The sequence below is a fragment of the Neolamprologus multifasciatus genome, chromosome 16 (assembly GCF_963576455.1).
Source record: "Neolamprologus multifasciatus chromosome 16, fNeoMul1.2, whole genome shotgun sequence".
NCBI classification, from domain to species: Eukaryota; Metazoa; Chordata; class Actinopteri; order Cichliformes; family Cichlidae; genus Neolamprologus; species Neolamprologus multifasciatus.
Genome location: NC_140454.1, coordinates 22,852,458 through 22,876,877, shown reverse-complemented (window position 1 = coordinate 22,876,877; position 24,420 = coordinate 22,852,458). Strand labels below are relative to the sequence as shown.

The 24,420-nt window shown below is 40.0% G+C and overlaps 1 protein-coding gene across 3 annotated transcripts in view; it reads right to left on the bottom strand.

The window, feature by feature from the left end:
- erbb4b (erb-b2 receptor tyrosine kinase 4b) overlaps positions 1–24,420 on the bottom strand; it is a 322,434-nt gene that overhangs the window by 159,565 nt on the left and 138,449 nt on the right. For all 3 annotated transcript variants that reach the window (XM_085136594.1, XM_085136596.1, XM_085136595.1), the window contains exon 2: positions 16,821–16,972. In XM_085136594.1, coding sequence (XP_084992720.1) covers positions 16,821–16,972 — 152 coding nt within the window. The remainder of the gene's footprint in view (positions 1–16,820; positions 16,973–24,420) is intronic.

Sequence of the window (24,420 nt, the reverse complement as noted above, 5' to 3'; positions counted from 1 at the left end):
CCAAGGCATTCCCAGGACAATCGAGAGCTATAATCTCTCCAGCGTGTCCTGGGTGTACTGCGGGGTCTCCAGGGTGAGGTGCACAGGACACCTTGACCAGGAGGTGCCCAGGAGGCATCCTTGTCAAATGCCAAACCACCTCAACTGTCTCCTTTAGATGTAGAGGAGCAGCGCCTCTACTCTGAACCCCTCCTGGCTGGCCGAACTCCTAAAGCTATCTCTAAATGAGAGGCCAGCCACCCTTTAGGGAAAGCACATTTCCACCACTTCCATCCGTAATCTTGTTCTTTCGGTCACTACCCAAAGCTTGTAACCATAGGTGAGGGTAGGGACATAGATCAACCAGTAAATTAAGAGCTTTGCATTTATGCTCAGCTCTCTCTTCACCACAACAGATCGGCACAGCGTCCACATCACTGCAACCGCAGCACCAATCTGTCAGACGATCTCCCACTCCATTCTCCCCTCATTCGTGAACAAGACTGTGAGATACTTAAACTCCCCCACTTGGGGCAGGAACTCGTCCATAACCCGGAGTGGTCACTCCACCCTTTTCCGGATGAGGATCATGGCCTCAGATTTGGAGGCGATTCTTATTCCCACTGCTTCACACTTGGCTGCAAGCTGCTCTAGTGTGAGCTGGAGGTCACCACCTGCAGCAGCGAACAGAACTACATCATCTGCAAAAAGGAGAGCTGAGAGTCTGAGACCACCGGAGTGGAAGCCTTCCACCACTTGGCTACGCCTAGAAATTCTGTCCATAAAAATTATGAATAGAATCAGTGACAAAGGGCAGCTCTGGCGGAGTCCAACACGCAACAGAAACTACTCCGGCTTATTGCCGGCTCTGTGGACCAGGCTCTTGTAACGGCTGTGTAAAGACTCAATAGACCGTAGCAAAACAATTGAATGAAACACTGAATTAGCTGATGCTTTGGTCAGTTAAAATGTGACAGCAGCGCCAGTAACATCCTCATTTGGGAATTGCAAAGAATATAATGTACCTTCATTTCCATTGGTGCATAAATGTATTTGTGTACCTTTGTGAGAGAACTGGAGTTCTGAAAAGTTTATTCTTGTGCAGAATGGGCATGGGAGAACAAGTTGGGAACCGTTACCGGGCTACAGAGTGATGAATATTTAAACTGTTTTAATGGACATATCCTGTATGAGTACCTTAAGTACGATGTGGTGAAAAGTTAACTAGATCACAAAGAGAAAAAAAGATGTAGAGATATTCTCTGTGGTTTTAAGAGTTCCAATGCAATGTGATTGTTTTCATCTACCTCACTGAGTTTCTCCCCTTCTAGGAAAGTGCAAGCCTGACAGACGTGAACCTGGCTGGAATTCAATGATATGAATGGCCAACTTAGGGCTTTATCAGATTTCATGGCTGAAAGATTGGCTGACTAACCCGTCTAACAGCTAACTTTGCTCTAACACTAGGTCTTGTACTGAGTATATGTCAGTTCTTGTCAGAAACAGATAGATCCATAAACATTTGTCCAGTTACAGTTCCTTTTTGTATTGGTGCACAACGACAGTGGATTTTCAAACAATCAAGAAATCATAAGTGAAGTCTCAGTTTGCTCTTTAGGAATCCTTAATGCTTAAAAAGAAGTTTTATCTATCATTCCAGAGGCTCTTCATCTCTGAGAGGTGGTGGCCTACGACACTACCTATCAGCCACCTACAATGCAGTCTTGAGATCCCTTTCAACCCTTACTCACATTTTGCCTCAGCTGACCTCAATAGCTATTTTAGAACTGAGGTATCTAGTGAACTTTTGGATGACAGGCAAAACATCTTCACAAAGCTAAAGAAGTCTAGTTGGCTTCAAGGCTACAATGTCCTGGATGACTGAGAACTTGCACAGATATATTTTGGAATTACACTCATTTTTATACACAGTCCCCTTTTCTCTTTTCTCCCATAAAACACTTCAATTAACTAACGATTCAGCTCAGAAGTTATGCTGTCATACCGCTTAAGCAGTTAAATGAGCAAGCTAAGGGTAGCATGCTGTACATTAGTGTAGGCACTTTTAATCCATTCTACAATTTGGGCCTGATGTTTAGTAACAGGTGTGGTGTTACGATAGAGAAACTCGCCAGTGCTGAATTAAATTGGTCTGTCTGCATTATCTTCAAATATGGTGCCCCTGACTAAATATGAAATGTCATTAACCTGAGAAATCATCATAAATATTAATCCAACTTGTTGTATGACCTTTCTCTCCATCTTAGCTTTATTACCTCTTTTCTAGCCCACTTTCTTTATTAGCATGGCTCTTTTGCTTTGTCCTCTTTTTAGAGCTTGCCGATATACCGTAGATGTCAGTAAAAGAGAAATAAAAGTCAGACCAATTTTCACTTCCAAGATAGTTGTGCAAAGGGCTAGACAAAAGCCTACGTAATTACAGTAGTAGTCACTGGTCCATTAGTGATAAAGACACGATGGCTCACATGGGTGGAGCTGGCACCGTTAGTTCTACACAATGCATTCATTTCATGGTAAAAGCTGCAATTATACTAAAAGAGACTCTCTTTCTAATTTTCTATCTCTTGTTCTTTTTCTTTATGTTTCTCTTTTCTATACACTCAGTCTCCTTTCTTCCCCTTCTCTTTTGCTGCTCCTTTATCCGCACTATGGCACTGTCATGCAATGGGATATTATCTGCATAAAACACTGTCATCAACGCAACGAGCAATTAAGTTATTCTCTCATCTATTTAAAGGAAGTATCTGAATCATTCGGAGCCAACCCCCCCCCCCCAAAAAAAAAAACAACAAAACAAAACAAAACAAAACAAAACAAAACAAACAAAAAACCTTTTATCACCACCTCTGTCACTTTTGTGTCTAAGCTCTTGGCTTCCTTTGTGATTCCTCCGCAGATAACACAGCTGTACTTTTGGAAGACAGAATGGAAATGTTGCATGGGCAAGAGCTAGACTTGGCTATAGCAGGCTTTGTCTCTATTTCGGCTCAAATAATGAAACCCTATATTTGCCCCCCTCCCAGCACAAACAAGTCATTCCCACATTGACTGACCAAGCAAGGGCCCACCAAGTGAGAGTGGCTGAAACAAGACATATGTGGTAAAACAAGCTGAGCATGACTCCACTGACACACAGAAGACAATGATGTGGAGGAGACATGCTGAAGATGCCTACAGAACAGTGAAACACACCAGAGGTGCCATTACTGGCAGACTGACTGACTGACTGGCAGAGAGTACACAAGGAGGATATAATCAAGTGAGAATTATTTATAAAAGATCCAGGTCATCTCAATCAGATCAGGGCCAGTGAACAAGTAAAGCTCCAAAAATAAGTGTAGATAAAGGCATAAAGTAGCTTTGAAAAGCCAATGACTGAATGCCTGAACGGCAGTAAAACCACCAATTACACAAAAATTAAGAAGAATGTGATTTGAGGTTCAAGGGTGAAACATGCACCAACAGTCCTTCTGTAACCCAATTAAATTTTAAATATTTTTTAAAAGTGACAATATACTCCAGAAGGTTTTTCACATTGATCATCATCTCGCAAAATTTATATTGAAAATGTAAAAAAAATATAAAGATAAAAACAAGTCACATAGTTTGTTAGCATATTTGTAGAGAGTGAACACATCAGATATCACTGATGTGCATCCAAAACATAATGTCTTAATATTTTTGTTTAACTGTTTAAGTGTAACCAGCAACAGAGTGATACTTTGTCTGTCTTTGATACTTTGTTGCCATCACTTCCAAGTTAATTTGGCTTTCCCCTTTTCCAGCCTCCCCTCCCACAACACCAAAGGCCACCCCACATGATCGCCTCTGGCTACTTGTTCCCAAAACCCACTGGTGAAATTGTCTGACGGCTGATAAACATTTAGCTCCTCCGAGTGTGTTATTACATTGCAATTGATGGATGGTGCAATTACACCCCGTGTCACTTAGCTAAATGGCTATGTAATTCTAATGAGTTTTTATTCAAACATTTAGTAGTTAGTGCAAGGAGTTCTGGGGAGGGGGCAGAAGAGTGCAGTGATGTAAATGGAAAGGGAAGCAACACTTGCACATATAGAACACAAGTGAAAAGAGGAGAAATTAATACAGGAGAGTAGTGGGTAAATAAGATATTCAGGTAACGTGATTAATGTGTTTAGCTCTTGTTGACTGGACTCGGCAGGAATACGGCTTTGGTGGTTAAGATGCTGAGTACTTATTAGTCTCAGTTTAAATTTAAATGCAGGAAGCTGGAGTGGAGTGTTGGAGCGAAAATTAACTAACTTAACTTGTGTACTCAAAATCAGAGCTATAATCTGACTAAACATTCCACATTTATCATGTCCACACCGAAAGATTCTGCAATTCCTCAGATTTACATCTACGGTAACACCTGTGCTCAGTACAGAAGGCTGGCATTTTGCATGAGTAATGGTACAGAAAAGTAATGATATGGAAGCAAAAGAGTGGAATTTACTGGGGCTGGTCTCTAGGTATATGTTCCTACAAAAGCCCAGTGTCTGTTCTTAACTAATGTTTCAGTCAAAGACAGAGAGGGAGACACACAGAGAGAATGTTGCTGCTATTGGCCATGGTTTGTCAATTAATTTGGTGCACAAAAACAAACAGCTCTCATCTCATTGCATGTGAGACTTAATATTTCATATATCATATCTTCTTTAATTAGGTTTTAATTTCTTATATATGCTGCAATTTCTTACTGTTTACTTTTGTACTTACTACTAACAAGAAAGAGACAAATAGATAAAGAAATTAATAAACAAACAAAAAATAAAATAAAAAACAAAATCAGTTAAACCAAAGATCACATTATGTGCTCTTATAATTAAGTCAAGGGCGTATTATTGTTGGTTATCAGTAGTGGTGTATTTATTTATCCAAGTATGGCTACCATCTTTTATTAAATGCTTACTAAACAAATAAACAGATAAATGATTCAGGATTTAAAAAAAAAAAAAACGATTACAAATAAAATCTAATGGAGTAAAATGAGAGTTAGTAAAACTCTCTAATGTAAACTTAACAATGAGTTAAAGTAACTTCATGTCACGGCTGGCGGGGTGAGCCGTGTGGTGTGGAGGAAACGGAGGACCCAAAATGCAGACAGTCGATATGATGAGATGAGTGAGGGTTTTATTTACAGTGCACGAATAACAGAACTGAGGGCAGGACAGAACATAAACCTAAACTGGGTGAGCTGAATAACAAACCGGAGATCATACGAACGGGGTGAGTGGCAGAGAGACGCAGACGAGGAACAGGACACCATGAAACACAGACGAGCCGACAACGAACACAGACCGACACCCACTATATATACACACACGGTAATCGGGTAATGGCAGACAGGCGGGGACACAGCTGGAACTAATGGACATAACGAGACACAACCCTACAAAGTAAAACAGGAAACACACAGACTGTTTTACATAACACGGGGACATGAACAGAGCACCGAGGGAGACGCAGGTAGGGAAAATAAACACAACCAAACCCCAACCACCAATACAAAAACAGAATAAACTAGAAAATACTTATAACAAACTCAAAGCACTGGGTCACCGACCCAGGACCATGACAGTACCCCCCCTCCAAGGGCTGGCTCCAGACAGCCCAAAACAAAAACAGACGACAACCCAGGGCGGGCGGCGGGGGACCAGGACGGAGGGACCACAACCAAACAAAAAACAAGCTCCAGTGGCCAAACGAACTGTCCAAAACACAACACGGACTGGAGTTCCCAAACAGGGTCCCAAAACATGGTTCAGGAGGCCGGCCCGGAGGCTGACAACGCAGGTCCAAAATCCGACCGCGCGGAAGGCAGCGGTGGCGAAGTGGAAACAGTTCAGGAGGCTGACCGTGCACACGGCAGCGGCGGCGAAGTGGAAACAGTTCAGGAGGCCGACCGTGCACACGGCAGCGGTGGCGAAGTGGAAACAGTTCAGGAGGCCGACCGTGCACGCGGCAGCGGCGGCGACGGGGAAACAGGTCAGGCGGCCGACCGTGCGGACAGCAACGGCGGCGACGGGGAAACCCACCGACCCAGGACCATGACACTTCACTTGAAACATTAAAGAACTTAAGTATAATACTGATTTCAATACATTTTGGGGTTTCTTTTTGTGTGTTTGTTTGTTTTAGTTTTGTTTTTACTAAACTTGTGTATGAAAAAAAATGCATGTATGGTTTGAGAATTAAAGCTGGAAGAACAGGAAATTTAGCCTTTTGGAATAACACCTGATGATAGCGTTTCACATTAACATAGTGACAGAGTTAATGGGACACACTTTTAAATGCAGGGAAGTATTATAAACCTCCTGGTGTACCAACAGCCTTTACTAAACCAAGGCTTCATCTTACTCCAACCTGCCCATTTATGTAGTACAATGTGATGTTTATATGTACTCCATGTAAAATAATGGTTGTTGCATATCATATTTGCTGTATTTGTTGATACTGCTTTTTAATTTATCTGAAATGTATTGTCTTTCTTTGAAAGCAACACAAAATACACAAAACGGTCTTAGTGTATATTAGATGTGTCTGTGAAGGTTCTCAGTCATCCAGGTCATCGTAGTCAAAGTAGCTTGCAAAGAAAAGCGTCTGGACTTCTTTAAGTTACTTGAAGAAGTCCAGACGCTTTTCTTTGCAAGCTACTTTGCTGCCATCTAATATACAGTCAATCTCAGGAAATGTGGTGATTAAGAATAGGTAAGCCCACTTCAATAGTAACTCATGCTGTTAATGTGTCCAGTGTAACCAGCAGGAGATTGTGGTTTAAAAGGTTTGGGCAACCAAAATAATAAGAGCGTGACAAACAGGCAGAGAGAAGGTATTGTCTTACAACAACAAGACACAACCACACGGTCCCTTATTAGCATGCATAAACTTATGATGGCAGGTATAATGTAAGTGTGTTTGAGGTTGGGGGTGTAAATAAAACCAGGCAGGATTACATGTGCTGCTGGTTGTTTTCAATAACCGGTTCCAGAGGAGCAATTTTACTTTGCCCATCTTAACACTAGCCATTCAAATGGACTCCCCAATCTAAGTCGCAGAGGGTAGAAACTGATTTCGATCCTCCTGAGAAGCTGGTCCATATCATTCACTTCTTTTTTTAGGCAAGTTGCAGAGGGAGGCAGATATGAAGTTTGAAAGGCATCAGAGAAGCAGGGTGGGCTATTGTCACAGCCCAGTTTGCTTCTCCTCTCGACTGCCTCTCTATTCAGTGTGGCACTGCTATGTTACGATAAGAACTATCACCTCTGGTGTGACTCTGTGTGTGTGTGTGTGTGTGCAGTGAGAAAGTCTCATGCATCTTCCACACCATCTAATCCAAGACAGCTTGCAGTTCAAGCAGTAGCTTCTAAATGACTGGAAGCTACTGCTTTAGTCTGGTGATGCATGGCAAAGGAGACATTACAATTAGATATATTTAACCCTATACACTCTGAAGATTACCATTCAATCACAATAGAGTAAGGATGAAGGGAAGCCTAATTTGTATTTTATTGGGGGAGATGGGGAAATGAAATATTCAGAGTGCTACTATGTAATTTAACACATCATTCCACAATTTAAGCATCTGGAAATGAGGTGATTTGGTTTGCAATAGATACAGGTATCTGGCATAATAAAATAAATGCAAACATGGAAGTTGACAAACTAACAGATTTTTAAAAAAGAAGCCCCGTGTAGAGTTGCATATAAAAGCACAAAGGGCAGAACAGAGAAGAAATATGAGGATGCTGTGTGAGGTCGTTTTGAGTCACAGATTATCCTCTTTTTAATTCCAGTGAAGACAAATCACAACAGACAAACAGGAAATAAGTATTAGTATGATTAGTATGACTCTGCGTGCCATGAATTTCCCGAGGATATCATTATCTCCAGTGACATTTCAGAACTTGCCGGAGTATCATCAGGTTTATAAGGTAATCAAGTGATAATTGTTTATATATTCATGGGTAGTTATCAACACTAGCTGCCAATAGCTAACCAGGGACTTTTTCAGTGCTATCAATTTGGCAAGATGTAAACAAATTAAGACACAATGTTTCAGGAGCGAATGCTTCTGGGTGATATTACATTAAATTAGTGATCTCGCTGCTGTCATACTGATTCTCAGACTGTTGGTGTTAGCGTGTTTCCGTCTATCAATAGAAACATTTTGTCCTACTCCATGTCCCAATAAAAGTCCCATTTTACATATAGCTTGCAACAATAAAGGATGGGGATGCAAAACTACCCATACACGTTCACAAATTAAATGTTGAAGGAAGGGAGGGTGTTGACAGGACATAAAAATATACCTTATAGAGTTTTACATTAATTTAAATGCTATGCAACATCTGGCCACTAAGGCCTAATGCTGACAAAGATTACGCAAAAGGGAAAATAATCACTACTTCCATATCAGTTGTAGTGCAATAAAAATACTGCTATAAGAAAATAGTGAACACAAGAACATGGATAAGGTTTGTTTCTTTATTGGATGCAATGCAAGTCTGCAGAGGCAAAATGTTTAACAAGCTTAAAAGTTTCCCACACTGAGGGCAACAGTATCCTGATGATTCAGTGCAGGTTGCCTTTTTTTTTTTTTTTTTTTTAAGTAACTCGCATTATAAGATAGGTCAGCACAGTTCTTATTGCCCTCCAGGAATCTACAGGTCAATACTAATGGAAAAGTGTGTAGTGGCTAATTTAAGGAATGGCAAACACAACTCGTAGAGAGAGGTTTTATTTTCTTTCTTTGTTTTTTCAAACATCTGACATTTCAACCTCTACATTTCTGTTACTTCGCAGTTATATCAGTTTGGATCATTTCTAAAAGACATGGGAAGAAAACAATATCGGCTAACCAAGAGTGGGAAGATGAACGAGAAAATGTATGTGTCAGTCGAACAGTGAGGCTTATTTTAACCCTGTGCAGGAGTACAAGCATGCATAAGCACAAACTTGCAGACACACATACTATCATTTGCTTTAGTCAATTTGTGGGAATGAGGGTTTAAAATGAATGTCAGTATGTTAAAGATAAACTTTTCTGATTTCCCAATTCGTATCAGTCGAAGCGACAAATGCCATTTAATGCATATGGACATACACACAACAACAACGTGCATGGAAAGACATAAACATGACACATCATCAACTTCTGCCTATCAACTCCTGCTTCTTTTGCTTCTGCACAAGGATGGGGAGTCATTCATTTTCAAGTCCCGCTGTCCCCATATCGCACACATTCATCTTTCTCCCATATGCACTGACAAGCGATCCATTTGGTGACTGCTGCAGGTGAGAGAGGAAATGTGGAAAGTGAAATAGTGTTATTTGCTAAAGAGTAAAAAGCATACTGAACTTTATTGGTGATAGCAGGAACTGCATAGTGGAGATCACAACCTAGACCTAGCTTCCAGGTATGAAGGTGGATATGACTAGTACAGAGTTCCCTCTGGCTGCTGCTGTACATGACAAAAAGCAAGGGAAAAAAATGTAAAAGTAAGCTATAGAAAATCATTTGAGACATCTGTGAAGAAAATTCTAGGGACTCAGGTTTCCTTTCTCCCTGTGTAGTTTTCAAACTAGTTCCTGGTCAAACTCCTGTACCTTATTTTTCCTAGGCAACCTTTCTCCTCGGGACTTCTTTCCCTGAATGGTCTCAATTCTAACCCCACACTGTCCTTCTTCGTGTCAAATTAAAGTGATGGAAATGAACTTGAGGAGACGCTAATTGCAATTGTCAATCCAATCTAGGTCGGGGCTGAAAGACAGGGGCTCCCTAGCACTTCATCAGTCTTCATTAATATTGAAGGAGTTTGGTGAGGAGCAGGGGGCCATCGTAATCTGCACTCATCTAACAGTCCATCAAAAATTAGGAAGCTGGGGAGGGCAGGGACAGAGCCTGAGGGACAAATATGCCAGTCAAAAAGAAGTATGAAGGAAGATGTCAGAAGACAGGGATTGTGTGCAGGAAAGGGATTCTGCTTACAAATGCAAGGGGATTAGCAATTAAAAATCAAAACTTTATACATGCTGCTTTAAATTGCAGTAAGTTGGTAAGAATGAGCCAGTAATCAGTCATGAATTGTGTGCAACAGACTTCAGTGAGCTCTGGTTGTGAAGACTGGTTTGAGATGAGTGCATCAGAGATGTGCACTGAAATTCAAGGCGCATGGGTTAATTTTTATAGTCACAGGGTATAATAAATAGCACAAGTTATTCTCTCTCTTGTAATGCCAGCAGACCTATTGCACAGTAGTAAACACAGGTGTTACTAATGACATTAATGAATGCTCTGTTCTGTTTAGGTACAAAGGCTTAATTAATGTGATTAGTAACACCTGTGTTTGCCTACTATTTCAGATGAAATTGGCCGCTCTGAAATATACACTTTTAATACCTGTTAAACTTGCTACGGTCTATCATGTAGCTCCTCGAAGAGAAACAGAGAAGTAGAATAAATAATGCATGAGACAAAAGATGTAATAAGTAATTTTTCAACCACAAATACTATTCCTGGGGTAACAGCGAAGAAATGAGCACACCTGTATTTAATAAGCACTTCATGATAAACCATCACACCATTATTTCCTAATTAGTTTAAATGACTCATCCGATGATAAAACATATGATATGACAGCTGAGATGGACTCAAGCCCCACCACAATCCTGAATTGGATAAGTAGTTAAGAAAATAGATAGATATTTTGGTTGATATGTTACATGTTAAATATGCGAATGAGAATGTAATATTTTATTGCAATCTAACCATTAAACATGCTCAGATCACTTCTTCACTTTTACCAGAGAGGCCTATGATTGAAATCGTGACATCTCTGAATAAAATCCATGTACTCATAAAGTAGAACAAGTAATGTGTCAGTATTTTGTTTACTTTCCTTTATTGATTCTTATAATTTTTTACATAAAAATCAATGTTTTGTTTACACTTTTTGAGCAGTTCTGTTTTGTAACTTTGTTCATATAAACTATTAAAAGGTTAAAAACCCTGTTGTTGAAAGGTTATGATGTCCATGTTTATAGTAATTTGTTGTATTGTATTTAGACTTTCCTGCTCTTCAACATGAAAAAGTAAAAGCCAAAATACAGGAAAAGCAAACCCTCCCCACATTTTAAAATTAAAGCTGGAGGCAGAGAAAGCACCCAAACCCCAGAGCAGAAAAAGCACCAATGACAAAACAAACACGAGAAAAAACAAAACAAAATTAAAAACAGAAACTGTGTGAAATTAAGAGTCATAGGATAGAGCTGCGATGCAAAGCTGCTTGCAGGTGCATGGCAACCACAGACAGGTTAAATAGCATGACCTATAAGAGATTTCTGAGTTTGCCAACTCAATGGGCATGGCCACCCAGCATAAGAATAGAATAGCATAGAATAGAATAGCCCTTTATTGTCATTGTACGTGTACAGCGAAACTGTGGGTGCTCCACACCAACTGTGTCAGAATAAAATGTAAATAGTAGACAGCAGGAATTATTTAGAAACAAGATAAATATATACAATCAAGAGGGATAGCAAGCCAAGCTGTGCTTGACCAGTGAAATCTAAAATACAAATCAATCAAAATGTTACCAAAGTGAAAGTAATCTATATTCTAAATGCTCAGAACAATATTCGGTCACGTAATATTCTGCATTGCCTGTTTGCAATGCGTCATGTAAAATACTGCCATCTTGTAGCAGCAGTTTGTTGTTGTCTGTAAAAGCTAGCTTGACTATCCACCATCAGATCTGTTGCATCTGTCATTTCTGACAGATATATGAATATGCCCACATCCAACTGACAATGCTTAAAGTATTGTGTGTGAAGCACATTGTACAGGGTGGGCCATTTATATGGATACACCGTAATAACATGGGAATGGTTGGTGATATCAAAGTCCTGTTTGTGGCACATTGGTATATGTGAGGGGGCAAACTCCTCAAGATAGGTGGTGACCATTAGAAGTCGGCCATCTTGGATACAACTTTTGTTCTTTCAATAGGAAGAGGGCCATGTGACACATCAAACTTATTGGTAATGTCACAAGAAAAAATATAGTGTGCTTGGTTTCAACGTAACTTTATTCTTTCATGAGTTATTTACAAGTTTCTCTTTGTTCACAGCCATTCACATGTCAAAGTTTTTTTCCAGCAAGATGGTGCACCACCACATTATGGATGCCAGCATTCCTAGATGAACAGTTTCCTGGATTGGTCGTTGTGGGCCAGTTGAATGGCCCCCAAGGTCTCCCGATCTGACCCCCTTAGACTTTTATCTTTGGGGTCATCTGAAGGCAATTGTCTATGGCGTGAAGATACCTGAAACTACGGATACTGGATGCCTGTGCTGGCATTTCTCCTGTGGTGCTGCTATCAGTGTGTGAAGAGTGGGAGAAGAGGGTTGCATTGACAATCCAACACAATGGGCAGCACATTGAACACATTTTATAAGTGGTCAGAAACTTGTAAATCATGAAAGAATAAAGTTATGTTGAAACCAAGCACACCATTGTTTTTCTTGTGACATTACCAATAAGTTTGATGTGTCACATGGCCCTCTTCCTATTGAAAAAACAAAAGTTCTATCCAAGATGGCCGACTTCTAAATGGCCACCATGGTCACCACCCACCTTGAGGAGTTTGCCCCTTCACATATACTAATGTGCCACAAACAGGACTTTAATATCACCAACCATTCCCATTTTATTACAGTGTATCCATATAAATGGCCCACCCTGTAGAAAGCTTGATGGAGAGAAACAGTTTGCTAGTTAAGCTGCTTGTGAATCACCTTTGACTGCTCCAAGATCAGTTATGCGCAAATTACACTGATTTTTAATTCCCAAGAAACAATTTGTCTCTTGCTAATCACCTTGGTCAAGATAAGTTATCCACCAGCAATTAGAGTCCACTGTTTTAATAGGTTTAAATAACTCTAACGCTTTAACAAGGTGTCTTTAATCAGATCAATCAGTTAACAGACATAGGACCATAAAGACACCCCCCCATCTCTAACTTTTCAAGAATCAATTTAGCACATTTAACATTTGTATTTATTTGGTTGCTATTTGTAAAAGAGCATTAATGGATTTTTCATGTTTTCAAAACATTTTGTGGCTGTCTTGAATCATGAAGAGGAGTAAAAAAGTGGGAAAAATAAATCAGCCCAACCCCATCATTTACTTGGAGTCCCTTGGAGAATTTAAACTTTCTGTTGTACAAAAATGAGCCATACTAGCGTTTAATATATGTTCTTTTTTTTCATTCTTTATATAAAAATAAAATGGAAATATGGAGTTTAAAGGGAAAAACCTTTATTTGAAATTTTTTTTCCTCCATGTTTCTATCTTCTTCTAGATTCTCGGTTGTCATCCAAACACCACATGTTATTATTGAAAACCAAAGACCTGTTGGAAATATAAAATGTTCCGTTTGTAAATTATGATTCCATAATTTATTTACAACTACAGGCAAAGAGGTGGGAAGTCAGTGAACTGTTGTCAGTCTGATAAGGCAGCTGATCACCGCATTAATATTGGGGAGAAAATTACATGTTTACTAATGATTGCAATGGCAAGACAAACAATCCAATCTAACTGTGTGGTTGTGGGTTCCTACTGAGCCTGGGAAGAGAGGAGGAGAAGGAAAAATTAATATTTCATAATCAGTTCTGCTTATGAGCGCACACAAGAAAGTGACATGAGAGAAAAGAAGGATGCAAAGTGTGTGCTTTCTTCTGCATCCACCCAAAAAACAATCACAGTATGTTCAGCTGGGAACAAGATGTTATTTGTTTTAAGGGGGACATTAAACTAGATGGAAACTAGTTGGAATTAAACCGGGAAGGTGTTTCAGTGACTTGCTTGGCCATCCAAGTGCTGCCACAACAGTGTGGATGTGCTGAAACTTTACTGGAGGGATAAAACACTCCAAAAGATGCTGGTGGTAGAGAATACTGTTTAACACTATAAACCAAAATCTAACACAGACTCTGCACTAGCATGCTGGGGGCTTCCCATGATGAACTGAGTATTTTTTCTTCACTATGTGACTGTCAGTCACTATGTGTTTAAACACCACTGTACATTTAATCATTAGCTATTATTAATCTCTGGCTCTCTTCCATCTCTTCATAACAGGCTGCCCCTCCTTGAGTCTGAGGATTCTTCCTGTTAAAAGGGAGTTTTTCCTTCCCAGTGTCATGAAGTGCTCACTTGAAGATTGTCGTTGTATACAATACAATACAAAGACTTGTATTCAAGTCTTGTACAAAGTCTGACTGTTATTGTGATTTGGCGCTATACACATGAAACTGAATTAAACAGATGTATATATAGATCTGTGTGTGTGTGTGTGTTGTATGTGTAAGTGTGTGTGTGTGTGTGAGGGAGGGGGATTTAAATACTGACAATGTAAAAATTGCATGTGGTTAAAGCCCACAGTCTAGGTTGTTGGTGCAAATGTCCATATGTGATAGAAGGGAGAAAGCCTCAGTGCTGAAAAGCAGTTATTAATCACAGTGCAAGCGTTGATTCATCAGTTGTTGAGGCAGTTTGGAAGATAGAGTCTATTTACTGCTAAAGTTGTTTGAGGGGCTTTGGGGAGGCAGCCATCAATCTCTTGGCTATCTTCAAAAAGAAGGAGCCAATGCACAGGCATCAGTTTCAATCACCTCCCAGAGACAGGTGGTATGGTAAGCTGCTGCACAATAGTTTTGTCTTTACTTCTCTACTTCTTTACCTCAAGGTGATTTTTTTTCCTCCCTGGGGAAGCATGTTAATAATGCATTTTATCATAATAATAATAATATTCTCTAAAAATAAATACTGCACCTTGCCCTTTTGCTCCCTCGGTGTTTGGCACCCCACATTGCTAATTAGCATCTTCAATTAACCCACATTAATTGCAAGCCATGGAAAGGTGGAGGAACCTGGCAAGTTAGCGCCACAGGGAACTGCTTTGTAAATGATTGGTGGTGTAATACAGGCGTGTAAAAAGGGGTTCTGTACTAGTGCTCTTTTAACCTCAATCTACAAATAACTCTTCAATGTAATCCTATACACATGACATTGTAAAAAGCACGGCTAAACTAGAGAACTGATATTGTTTTATAGTGCACGGTGGTCCCGTGTAGTTAAACAACAATCACACTTGGTTTTTGAGCCACATCTTTCCCCCCTACTACCGTTTTTCATCTAAGTCAGTGGGGCCCATTACCTCTGCAGGAGTCTAATGGTAGCACTTTTGCATCTATTGCTCCCTCTTTCTTAATATCATCTTCGTTTTGTTTTGCATCACAGGGGGCATTATCAGAATTGTGCTTCACAATGTAAAACACTTAATGACTTTGTTTTGGTGCTTTGATCAATCTTGGCGTTTTTGTGTCCATTCAAATTAAATACAAAAAACAGAACTTTTTTACATAAAAATGTCATATCGCAGTGTTAACTTCTAAATCATCACAGTAAGGAGCAACATGTAAAAAAATACAGAATGCCTTGTTGGAGGACTACCTCACTGGCAAAGTCTCCTTAGCCCAGTTCATTCACACAGCACTATTGGACCATTAATGCAGTCAGCACTTTAGTGTAACACCAGGGGAGCTCCCAAGACCCCCAGATAGACCGGAATCAATTGGAGTTGGATGCGTTAGCAGTGCAGAGCGCAGCCAGTATAGTCTTGAGTTGGTGTTCATGAGAAGTGAAGTGCTGATAGAGGTCACTAAGAGCAGCTGATTTCACCAAAAAACGGAATGCATGTGTTTTCTCTTTTTTTTTTCTCCTGTAAATTCTCCTGCAGTTACCACCTTCTAACCCTTCATTACTGCACTAGTACAGTTTGGCCCTCAGTGGAGCTGGGACCTTCCATCACCTGACACTCAGTTTGTATGTGTCCTCAACCAAAGTGAAAAAACGCATTCATGTAAGCAATTCCAAGAGTGTACTTCCACAGTGTTAGAGCACAGTCTTTAACCACATTTTGTATCCTAGTGTTTCTTTTTGATAACAATACTGTTAGATTGTTGCAAAACTATACTTTTCTTAAATGGTCCAATTCAGTTGACTCACCTGCTCAAGTCTTGGGTATAATTATATGAAAAATGAAGCAATAAAAATAATAAATATCTTCGAGATTAAAGCTGAAGGCTCAAAAGTGAAATAAAATGAAATGATGACCAGCTCCGTGGAACTTTTTCACTGTAGTCTGTGATTCGCGTTCAATCAAAAATGAGATTTGAAGGATCAAGTTATTTGGATTTTGATTATTCTGTGCTTCAGATCACAATGGTGCGAGCATACAATCAGTTAGACACGCTGAGTAGAGAGGAAGTTTGATTACCCGCTGATTAGAACAACTTTCCTCTCTAGTTATCATTGGTGAGATAGACACTAATCCGAGTGCTGATTGGTAGAAAAAGATCTTAGCACGAAGCATTCTCTGGGTAACAAGGTCATATGAGAAGAAAAAAAAAGTTCACAATAAGACGTTTAGACTCAGTAACTTGTGAAAAAAATTAGTATTTGTATTTCTATTGTGTAGGTAAAAAGACAGATGATAGGCATTACTAGTCAAAAAGGAATATGTGAATCTTTTAAACAGAATATATAGGCACATATCATTTTATTCAAATAAAAATATGTTTTCTCAAATGTTCAGGGCGAGTGATTTTTGTGTACTATTTTAAGAAATTTGGTGGTTCCAAGCTAGAAGCCTATAACTTTGCACTTAAAATGTGCCCAAAAAAAATGCGGTCTATTAGTTGACGGTATCATGTTGTGTTTTTTCCCTTACTCTGAGGAAGGTGAGGTCACGACTGCGGTCAATGCTTGTGATCTCGAGGTTGCCCATTACAACTTCACAGCTCTCATAGTATTTCCTCAGAGTGCGATACTGCTGCTCCAGGTCCGACAGCGTGCTCAGCTTGTTCTCCGTTCCAGCACATACTACGAAAAGAGAAACAGGAGAAGAGAGATAAGTCAGTTGTAATCCAGCTACATTCATTTTTTTGACTGAGGATGGGTTTGGACATTGCCCCAAAACACCACAATGCTATTGTTAAAACCTGTATTTTGGATTTCTAACAAAGTATAAAATGTTTTGTATGTATAAAAGGGTTTTAATGTAGAAATTTAAATAAGGACAACAATTTAGGAAAAGACATATAAACAGCTTGTTTTTCAGCACCACACCTGTGCTGCGAAGAATCTAGAGTGTTGTCATGTGACTAAGCTGGCCATGTAACACGATGCAGCCACTGAACCACTACACCACAAGGCTTTCCTAGAGCTTCCCTTGGTGCCTACAGGGCAGATGAGAGCTCTTTAGTACCTAGCTGCGCTGCTCACTTTAAAGGTAATTAAACAGAACCATTTCCACCCATCACATACCTTGCACACTCAAGATGACACAAGCCATCTGCCCTATCAGCTGGTGTTCCCTAGTCTAACATTAAAACACACACATGTATGACTGCATGGACACAAACAGATAAATCCCAAGGTTTGTGGCTAAATCTTGAATCCCTATGAAATTAAACATCGTTTGCAGTTTCTGCCCACCTATATTCCTTTACTAGTCTTAAAATATAAGCCACATTCACAATAAGGTATTGCCTCAGTGTTTTCACTTAGGCACATTTTGCAAACCCGCTGATATAAACCCAAGTTACAGATGTACATTAACATTTGCTCCTTTTGAAGAATTAGCTTCATTTCCACACACTGTCATGGCAGTGTGGTTTCTCCCACCTGCACCCTGTTCACGCTTGATAGCAGTGAAGCCATCACTGTGACCGAGGGGTGGTGGGTCCTTCCAAGAGTCTTGTCACACTGTCTCCCTTGAGCTGTAACCTCTCTCTGTGAGCACATCCACCTCAAAAGATCTTTACTGATGCTTTGCATTTCAATCCCACCCTACTATGTGCTATACTGCAGTCTCCATCACATACCTTAGATCACTCTCTGTCCAACTTGCACTCTGTCCACTCTGCTAGCAAAACATATGCCAGAACTCATTTACACCGTTATCTTCACACAGGCACAATGCAGAAGAAAATAGTTCTTATTCACTCCATTGATTACACAATAGATATATGTGAGGAGAAGAAGATTCAACCTCAGGGCAACAAAGGCTCAAAAGACAAATGAAACTGTGTTTAAATACTTCCACATCTAAACAGATATTAGATAAGTGGAGCTATTCTTCTATGACCTGGACAATACCCATTCTATCTGGGGCTGATTGGCTATGTTGCGCATAGCATTCCGTGCTGCTCAGGAATGATATATAGCAGACCTGGGTGTTTTCAATAACAGTTAGCGTGGGCTTGAGGGGAGCGGGGTGGAAGCGGTGGGGGCAGGTGGTGGGGTGGGTCATAAAGTGAAGATAGGTGTAATAAACTGTTATTGCACCCTTGAGGCAGAGCGCCGAGATCAGAGGAAAGGGGCATTGTGGCATGTGATGATGTGATGTCTGGTGAAATTTACTTTTTCGTACCCATTTGCCGACCTTCAGTAAGTCTGCTGGCTTTTGAAACCTGTCTAATGCAATGTATAGAATGTTTACATTTTTTTTTCTTCTTAAATGTGACTTCTAATGACCTACCACAAGAGCTCTGCATGAGCTTGAGATGGTGCTGGCTGCCAAGTGAACCACAACTAAACCATCTGTGCATTTATACTGTAGAGGATGTGTGAACTGTTAAAGGTTTACTGCAGAGCCCGATGCTCCAACTGGTGTAGACTCTTATGTCTGCATGTGTGTGCGTGAACGTGGGCAGGCTGTAAACAATAGACCTCAGGATGTATTTTCCCCCTCTCATCGCATGATCGAATCCATTTGTCTCCATGCTCAATACGTTACATCTGAGTCCGTATGTCACACTAAAGGTTGCATAAAACAATTGGACAACCTGCCCACCCATGAGCACAAGCTATAAGATGCTGAATTGTCAATTGTTTAACATACTGCCAGGAATACAGGAATACACTGCAAGAACAAATGAATCTTCATACTGTTTAATGCTTATGGCTATTCCACAAAAGGAAATCTATGTCATCTGTTTGATATATTTCACTCTCTGGCACTCTCAATGCTGAGAATGCCAATGAGTTTAAGTGTCTTTCTTCCATGTATGAAGGATAATTGCCTGTGAGAGTAAATTGATGTGATGTGTTTGCGGAGAATTTCACCTCAGAAGTGATACATCGTAGCGATAAATCATAATAACACAACATTTCCCAATACATGTAATTAATGAGACTGTGTGCCAATGGGGAAAAAAATGCACATGGCTCGATTTCTATGGTCTCGAACAGCATATAAAGGCTTTTGCAGCAAAGCTTGCATTTAGCCAGATAATGCAAAACCGCATATTTATCAAGTAAATAGATAAACAGACAGAGAGCTCCCATGTATCTCTGACAGACAGCCACCAAAAAAGACAACAATGCATCTATCACCGTTTGACACGATCAAAACCTTCAGCAAAGAGTAAATTCTTTACACAAAACAAAACAATGTTCAAGTCTTTGCAAACAGGCTGAAATGCCCCTTAGCTGTATTTTCATCAATTTTAATTTCATAAATATCCTCATCAGGATTACACGGGAACTTTAATGTCGTGATTTCTGATCCCTTCTCATTTCATTTGGTTGTGCACACAACAACTTCATCAATAGTGCCTTGTGCGACTATTGAATGCCTATAAAGCTGGTGAGCCTCTGAGGTTTATAGGCTCCTGCCAGTGAAGCCAGGAAAAGGTCATCCCAATAGCAAGTAACTGACCGAATTAAATAAAGTTGCAAATGTCACTTCCTTGAGTAAATACTGTCAATAGCTGAACTTCGTCAGCGTGAACTGAATAAATAGGAGTACCTTGTAGAAATAAGCTTTACACAATGGAAAATACTAGATTTTCTGTCAGGCACGTTGAATAAAGTACCATATTTGAGGTCAGAGTTGTCCTTTGTCCCCTAATGTCTCCCAGATGAGCCTCAGTGGCTAAGTGTGAGTTACAAGCCACTGCCTCGGATGGTAATCATGGCCTAGATTATCGTCCATCTGCTGAGTAGTTTAATAAGCATCAGAAACAATAACTAGATGAGTGTTCGTGATAACGGCACGGTCCAGTAACACTAACCTCTTGTTGCCCTCTGAGCTCTGGTCATCTACCAACAATGCTGTCACTGTCTCCATATGGTCTACCATAAATTAGCAATCGTGTCATCAGTGGTGCATATTTCCAACACCTTGTGAGAGTTTTCCACAGAGGATAACTTGCTGTTGCTGTTATGCACTCTCGCTCCCCTACAAAAGCAGACAGCATTGCATGCATTTTAAATATTAACACAAATACTATTACTGGTACTATTTAGGCTCACCTTCTTTTTCACCTATTTTAACTGTATTTGCTTTCAGCGAACAAGCTCAAACGCTTTGAGATTTCAAAACAAAAAACAACAACAGAGAATGTATACTTTATGTTACTTTTTGTAATTGCAGTTTATCTGCATGTTCTCTGCCTCCTGCTGTTCTTTAAATCAGCTGTCAAGCTACAACTCCATAAACAAAAAAGAAAAAGCCAGCAATCCCAGTGTCTGATTTGGTTGTTGCCATTACTTATGATTACCGTTGCTATTAAAAGAGTAAAGAGTTAGAGTCATAAAACGTTATTAAAAATTGCTGATGACAAATTGCAGAATTAACTTTATTTCAAATGTATGTATTTAAATGTAAATGAAATGTATTTTGTAATCTAGTAATTACTATGGTGAAACTGTGCAGAACAGTGTGTTTCACTCTACCCTATTTTTTCTCTCTTAGCACTCTGCTCTCAGTATTTCAGTGGGATTTAAAGTTGTCTCCAGACAGAAAAAAACCCACCGAAGTCACAGCGGAGTGATTGGCTGACACTGAAACACACCTCATTACCCCAAATCCTCTAGCTTCTTCTTCCTGACTGAGTCCACGACTGACAGTAGGTATAGTGAAAAGACTTCTCGACCTGCACTGACCTGTAGAAATGCTTTTGAGTTTGTCTGATCTTCCACTTTGGCTTACTCCTATAATGCACACGTTATAGTGTGCAATAATAATAAAGGACACATTAAGAACCACTGAATGACTCTCAGAGCCCTCACATTTTGCCTGCAGAGCCATCATCCATAAATGTGGACTGCCACAGCACCTGGACTCCCTAGGAACACAGACCTGTTTATTGGTTTTAGCTCTGCCTTCAGTAACATCATTTCAGTTTTGCTGTATAAAAGAAATTGCAGGTGGATGAGAAACTTCTTGTTTGACACCACGTGAAACTGTGAAAGCATGATGATATCCACAATCAGTGAGGCTTCCTGACAAGACTGTGTTCTTCCTGCTGTACTCATGTCCCTGCACACCAACAGCTGCAGTGTGCGATCTGTCAAACTCAAATGTTTTCTTTGGCTGGAGCGAGTCCACTTACAGGTGGGAGATTAACTATCTGGTGGCGTAGAGGAGGTAGAGGATGTACAGAGCATGTACTTCCTGTAGCAGCTGAAGAAGGTCAACCTGCCAAAGACTAAGATGGCGCACTTCTACACCTCCCCTGTCCATCCTCACCTCCTCTATCACCATCTGGTATTCTGCTGCCACTGCCAAGGACTACAGCACGTCATTTGTTCTGCTGAGAATGTGATTGGCTACAATCTGTCATGTCTCCGGGACCTGTACACCTCTAGGATTCTGAGGCGGGTAAGAAAAATTGCAGCTGACTTCTTCCACCACAAAAACAAACTCTTTGAATCATTCTCCCTCCAGGGTGGAAGCTGTGGTCTATCAAGTCTTCAACCTCAGGCCCCAAAGAACTGCAGATGGCCTCATCATTAAGGCTTAAGGACCCTCCGTCACCACAGACCTTCATGCCACCCCATAGACACTACTTGTTATATTGATTTAAAGTTATGACACCTGTCACCATGTGTTGCATTAACATCCTTTTAGGTTTTTTTCTGGGGTGCCGCTTTAGCTAAGTGGGTGAACAGTGCCCCACATGCCACATGGCCAGTGTGCAGTGACCTGTGTTCAAGTCCCCCCGCCTCTCCACTTTCCTGTCTACCTTTAAAGCAAAAATAGAGCCTTTTTTAACATTTGGGTGGTACCTTGCATTCTTATTTCGATTTCTAGAAAACTTGCCAGGCCCAAGGTTTTGCATATCCTCAGGGTTTCTGTTTAAGTTTTGGTTAATCTGTAAATAGTGTTTATGTGTTCCGTGCATCTAGTCTTGTTTGTTTAATCTAAATTATGTAGTTTTAAGAAACTTATTGCAAAGTCTAGTACCAATTTTCAACCCAAACACCAAAATACCACTTTGCTCTGTTGCTGAGGGAACCTTCTAACTGCCTGTACTGATTCTCTCACCTATGTACCACCACCTCTTTCCACTGCATTAAGACATCACACAGACAGACAAGGAAATGTATTGGAACATACAGCCTGAGCACTGTTTTCACTGGTCACTATAGTGTCACTAATCAGAGGTTCACACTCCTCCCACAATGGCAAATTGGCCTTATGGAAAAAAGAAGGAGTGAGTACTTCAAATATATGTTTGGACTGCATGTGGCAGACGTTTTGAATTCAATAATTAACTCAGAACAATTGTCTCAGAGCACAAGTGCATGACCACCAGCTGCTTATACTGCACCACACGCTATACCAATTATGCTTCAGCCATTGGAGGGCAAAATTAACTAGGTTTTGTGAAATGCTGAAAACAATATATGCATAATTTATGATGCATTTCAAAACTAAATAGCACTAGCAGCACCTTCTTCATTTTATCTTAAGCCTTACCAAGGAAGCGGTTGAAGATTTTCTTTACTGGAGAAATCAGATGCTGCTCCAGCAAAGATTAAAGCAGCCAGTGAAGGACCCTCCAGGGCTGCTTTGGGGGCTTTTGGCATGCACACAAACCACTATGTGGTTCCAGGGCTTGGTTTTTAATGCGAGTGAGGTGGATGATTAACCTCCTCTATGATAGGCCAGGCCAGACTACTCAAAAAGCAGGCATATTTTGCTGTTGAACAAAGAGAAATTGCTGACCCTCTTGTCGGGCAGCTTTTGTTCTTTGCTATTTCACTACAACAGTATTTTGATTAAGTATCATTCCAACACAGTTCACTCATTAAGTTTGAGATGGGAGCTTGTTCTCACCTAGACTGTGAGACCTCTTACAACTCAGCCAATTAGACACTTATCATTGTGTGAGGCAGTTAGATCGACTCTTTGTCAGAATGCACTCAGTTGTGGTGGAGACAAAGATGTTAATTTACAGTAAACTAAAAGACAGGTGAAAAGTGTTTTTCATTTGGACTCCTTCATGCTACTATTTCCTTTCAGCAGGTTACCTAAAATGTGTGTTTTTGAAAGAAAATATGTATTTAGACTGACTTCATGTGTCTGTGTATGAATGGATCCGCATACTTTACTTAATAACAAATCCACCTGACTTTCCTTTTTAGCTTAAAGCACAACTTTTCCAGCCACTGATTTTTTTTTTTTTTTTTAAGTTTTCCTTGGTGGCTTTGCCTTTGCTCTTGAAGTCTCAGAGGCTTCCTCCTAATACAAGGTGGAGTGAAATTTATGCTCTTTATATGCTAATAGTAGAAACAGTAAACCCCTGAGGTGGTTCATATCCCAACAGTCTGCTAAAGAGAGAGCAGATAGGCTGAGCAATGGGGTCAAATGAATCAGTTGCAAACTACCTTGGTGTGTATGTGTGCGCAGACGCGGGCTGACAGTGTCGGCGTGTGTTTGTGAGAGGGACTGAGCACTTTGTACGTCTGCATCTATGTCGTGGCCTTAAGCTATTATGTTTTTAGCAACATGCCGACACACTTAAGTGATCCTCAGAGGCTCACTTCTAAAAATGGAAACGCACACATGTACCTACACACAAACACGTAGTGCTACTATTTAGAGATCATTTTGGTTTAATTTGTTTGTACTCACACATGTGAACACATAAATCATGGAAGAACAAAACAAAAAGAACTGTTCCTTACATCTAGAAGAGGCTAACAATGAATTAAACATGCACACAGACTCGTACATAAACAGAAAAAAAAAACAACTTAAAGCTACAGCAGTAACATTTCTTATCATTATTGTGATTTTCATATATATATATATATATATATATATATATATATATATATATATATACAGTGGGGCAAAAAAGTATTTAGTCAGCCACCGATTGTGCAAGTTCCCCCACTTAAAATGATGACAGAGGTCAGTAATTTGCACCAGAGGTACACTTCAACTGTGAGAGACAGAATGTGAAAAAAAAATCCATGAATTCACATGGTAGGATTTGTAAAGAATTTATTCGTAAATCAGGGTGGAAAAT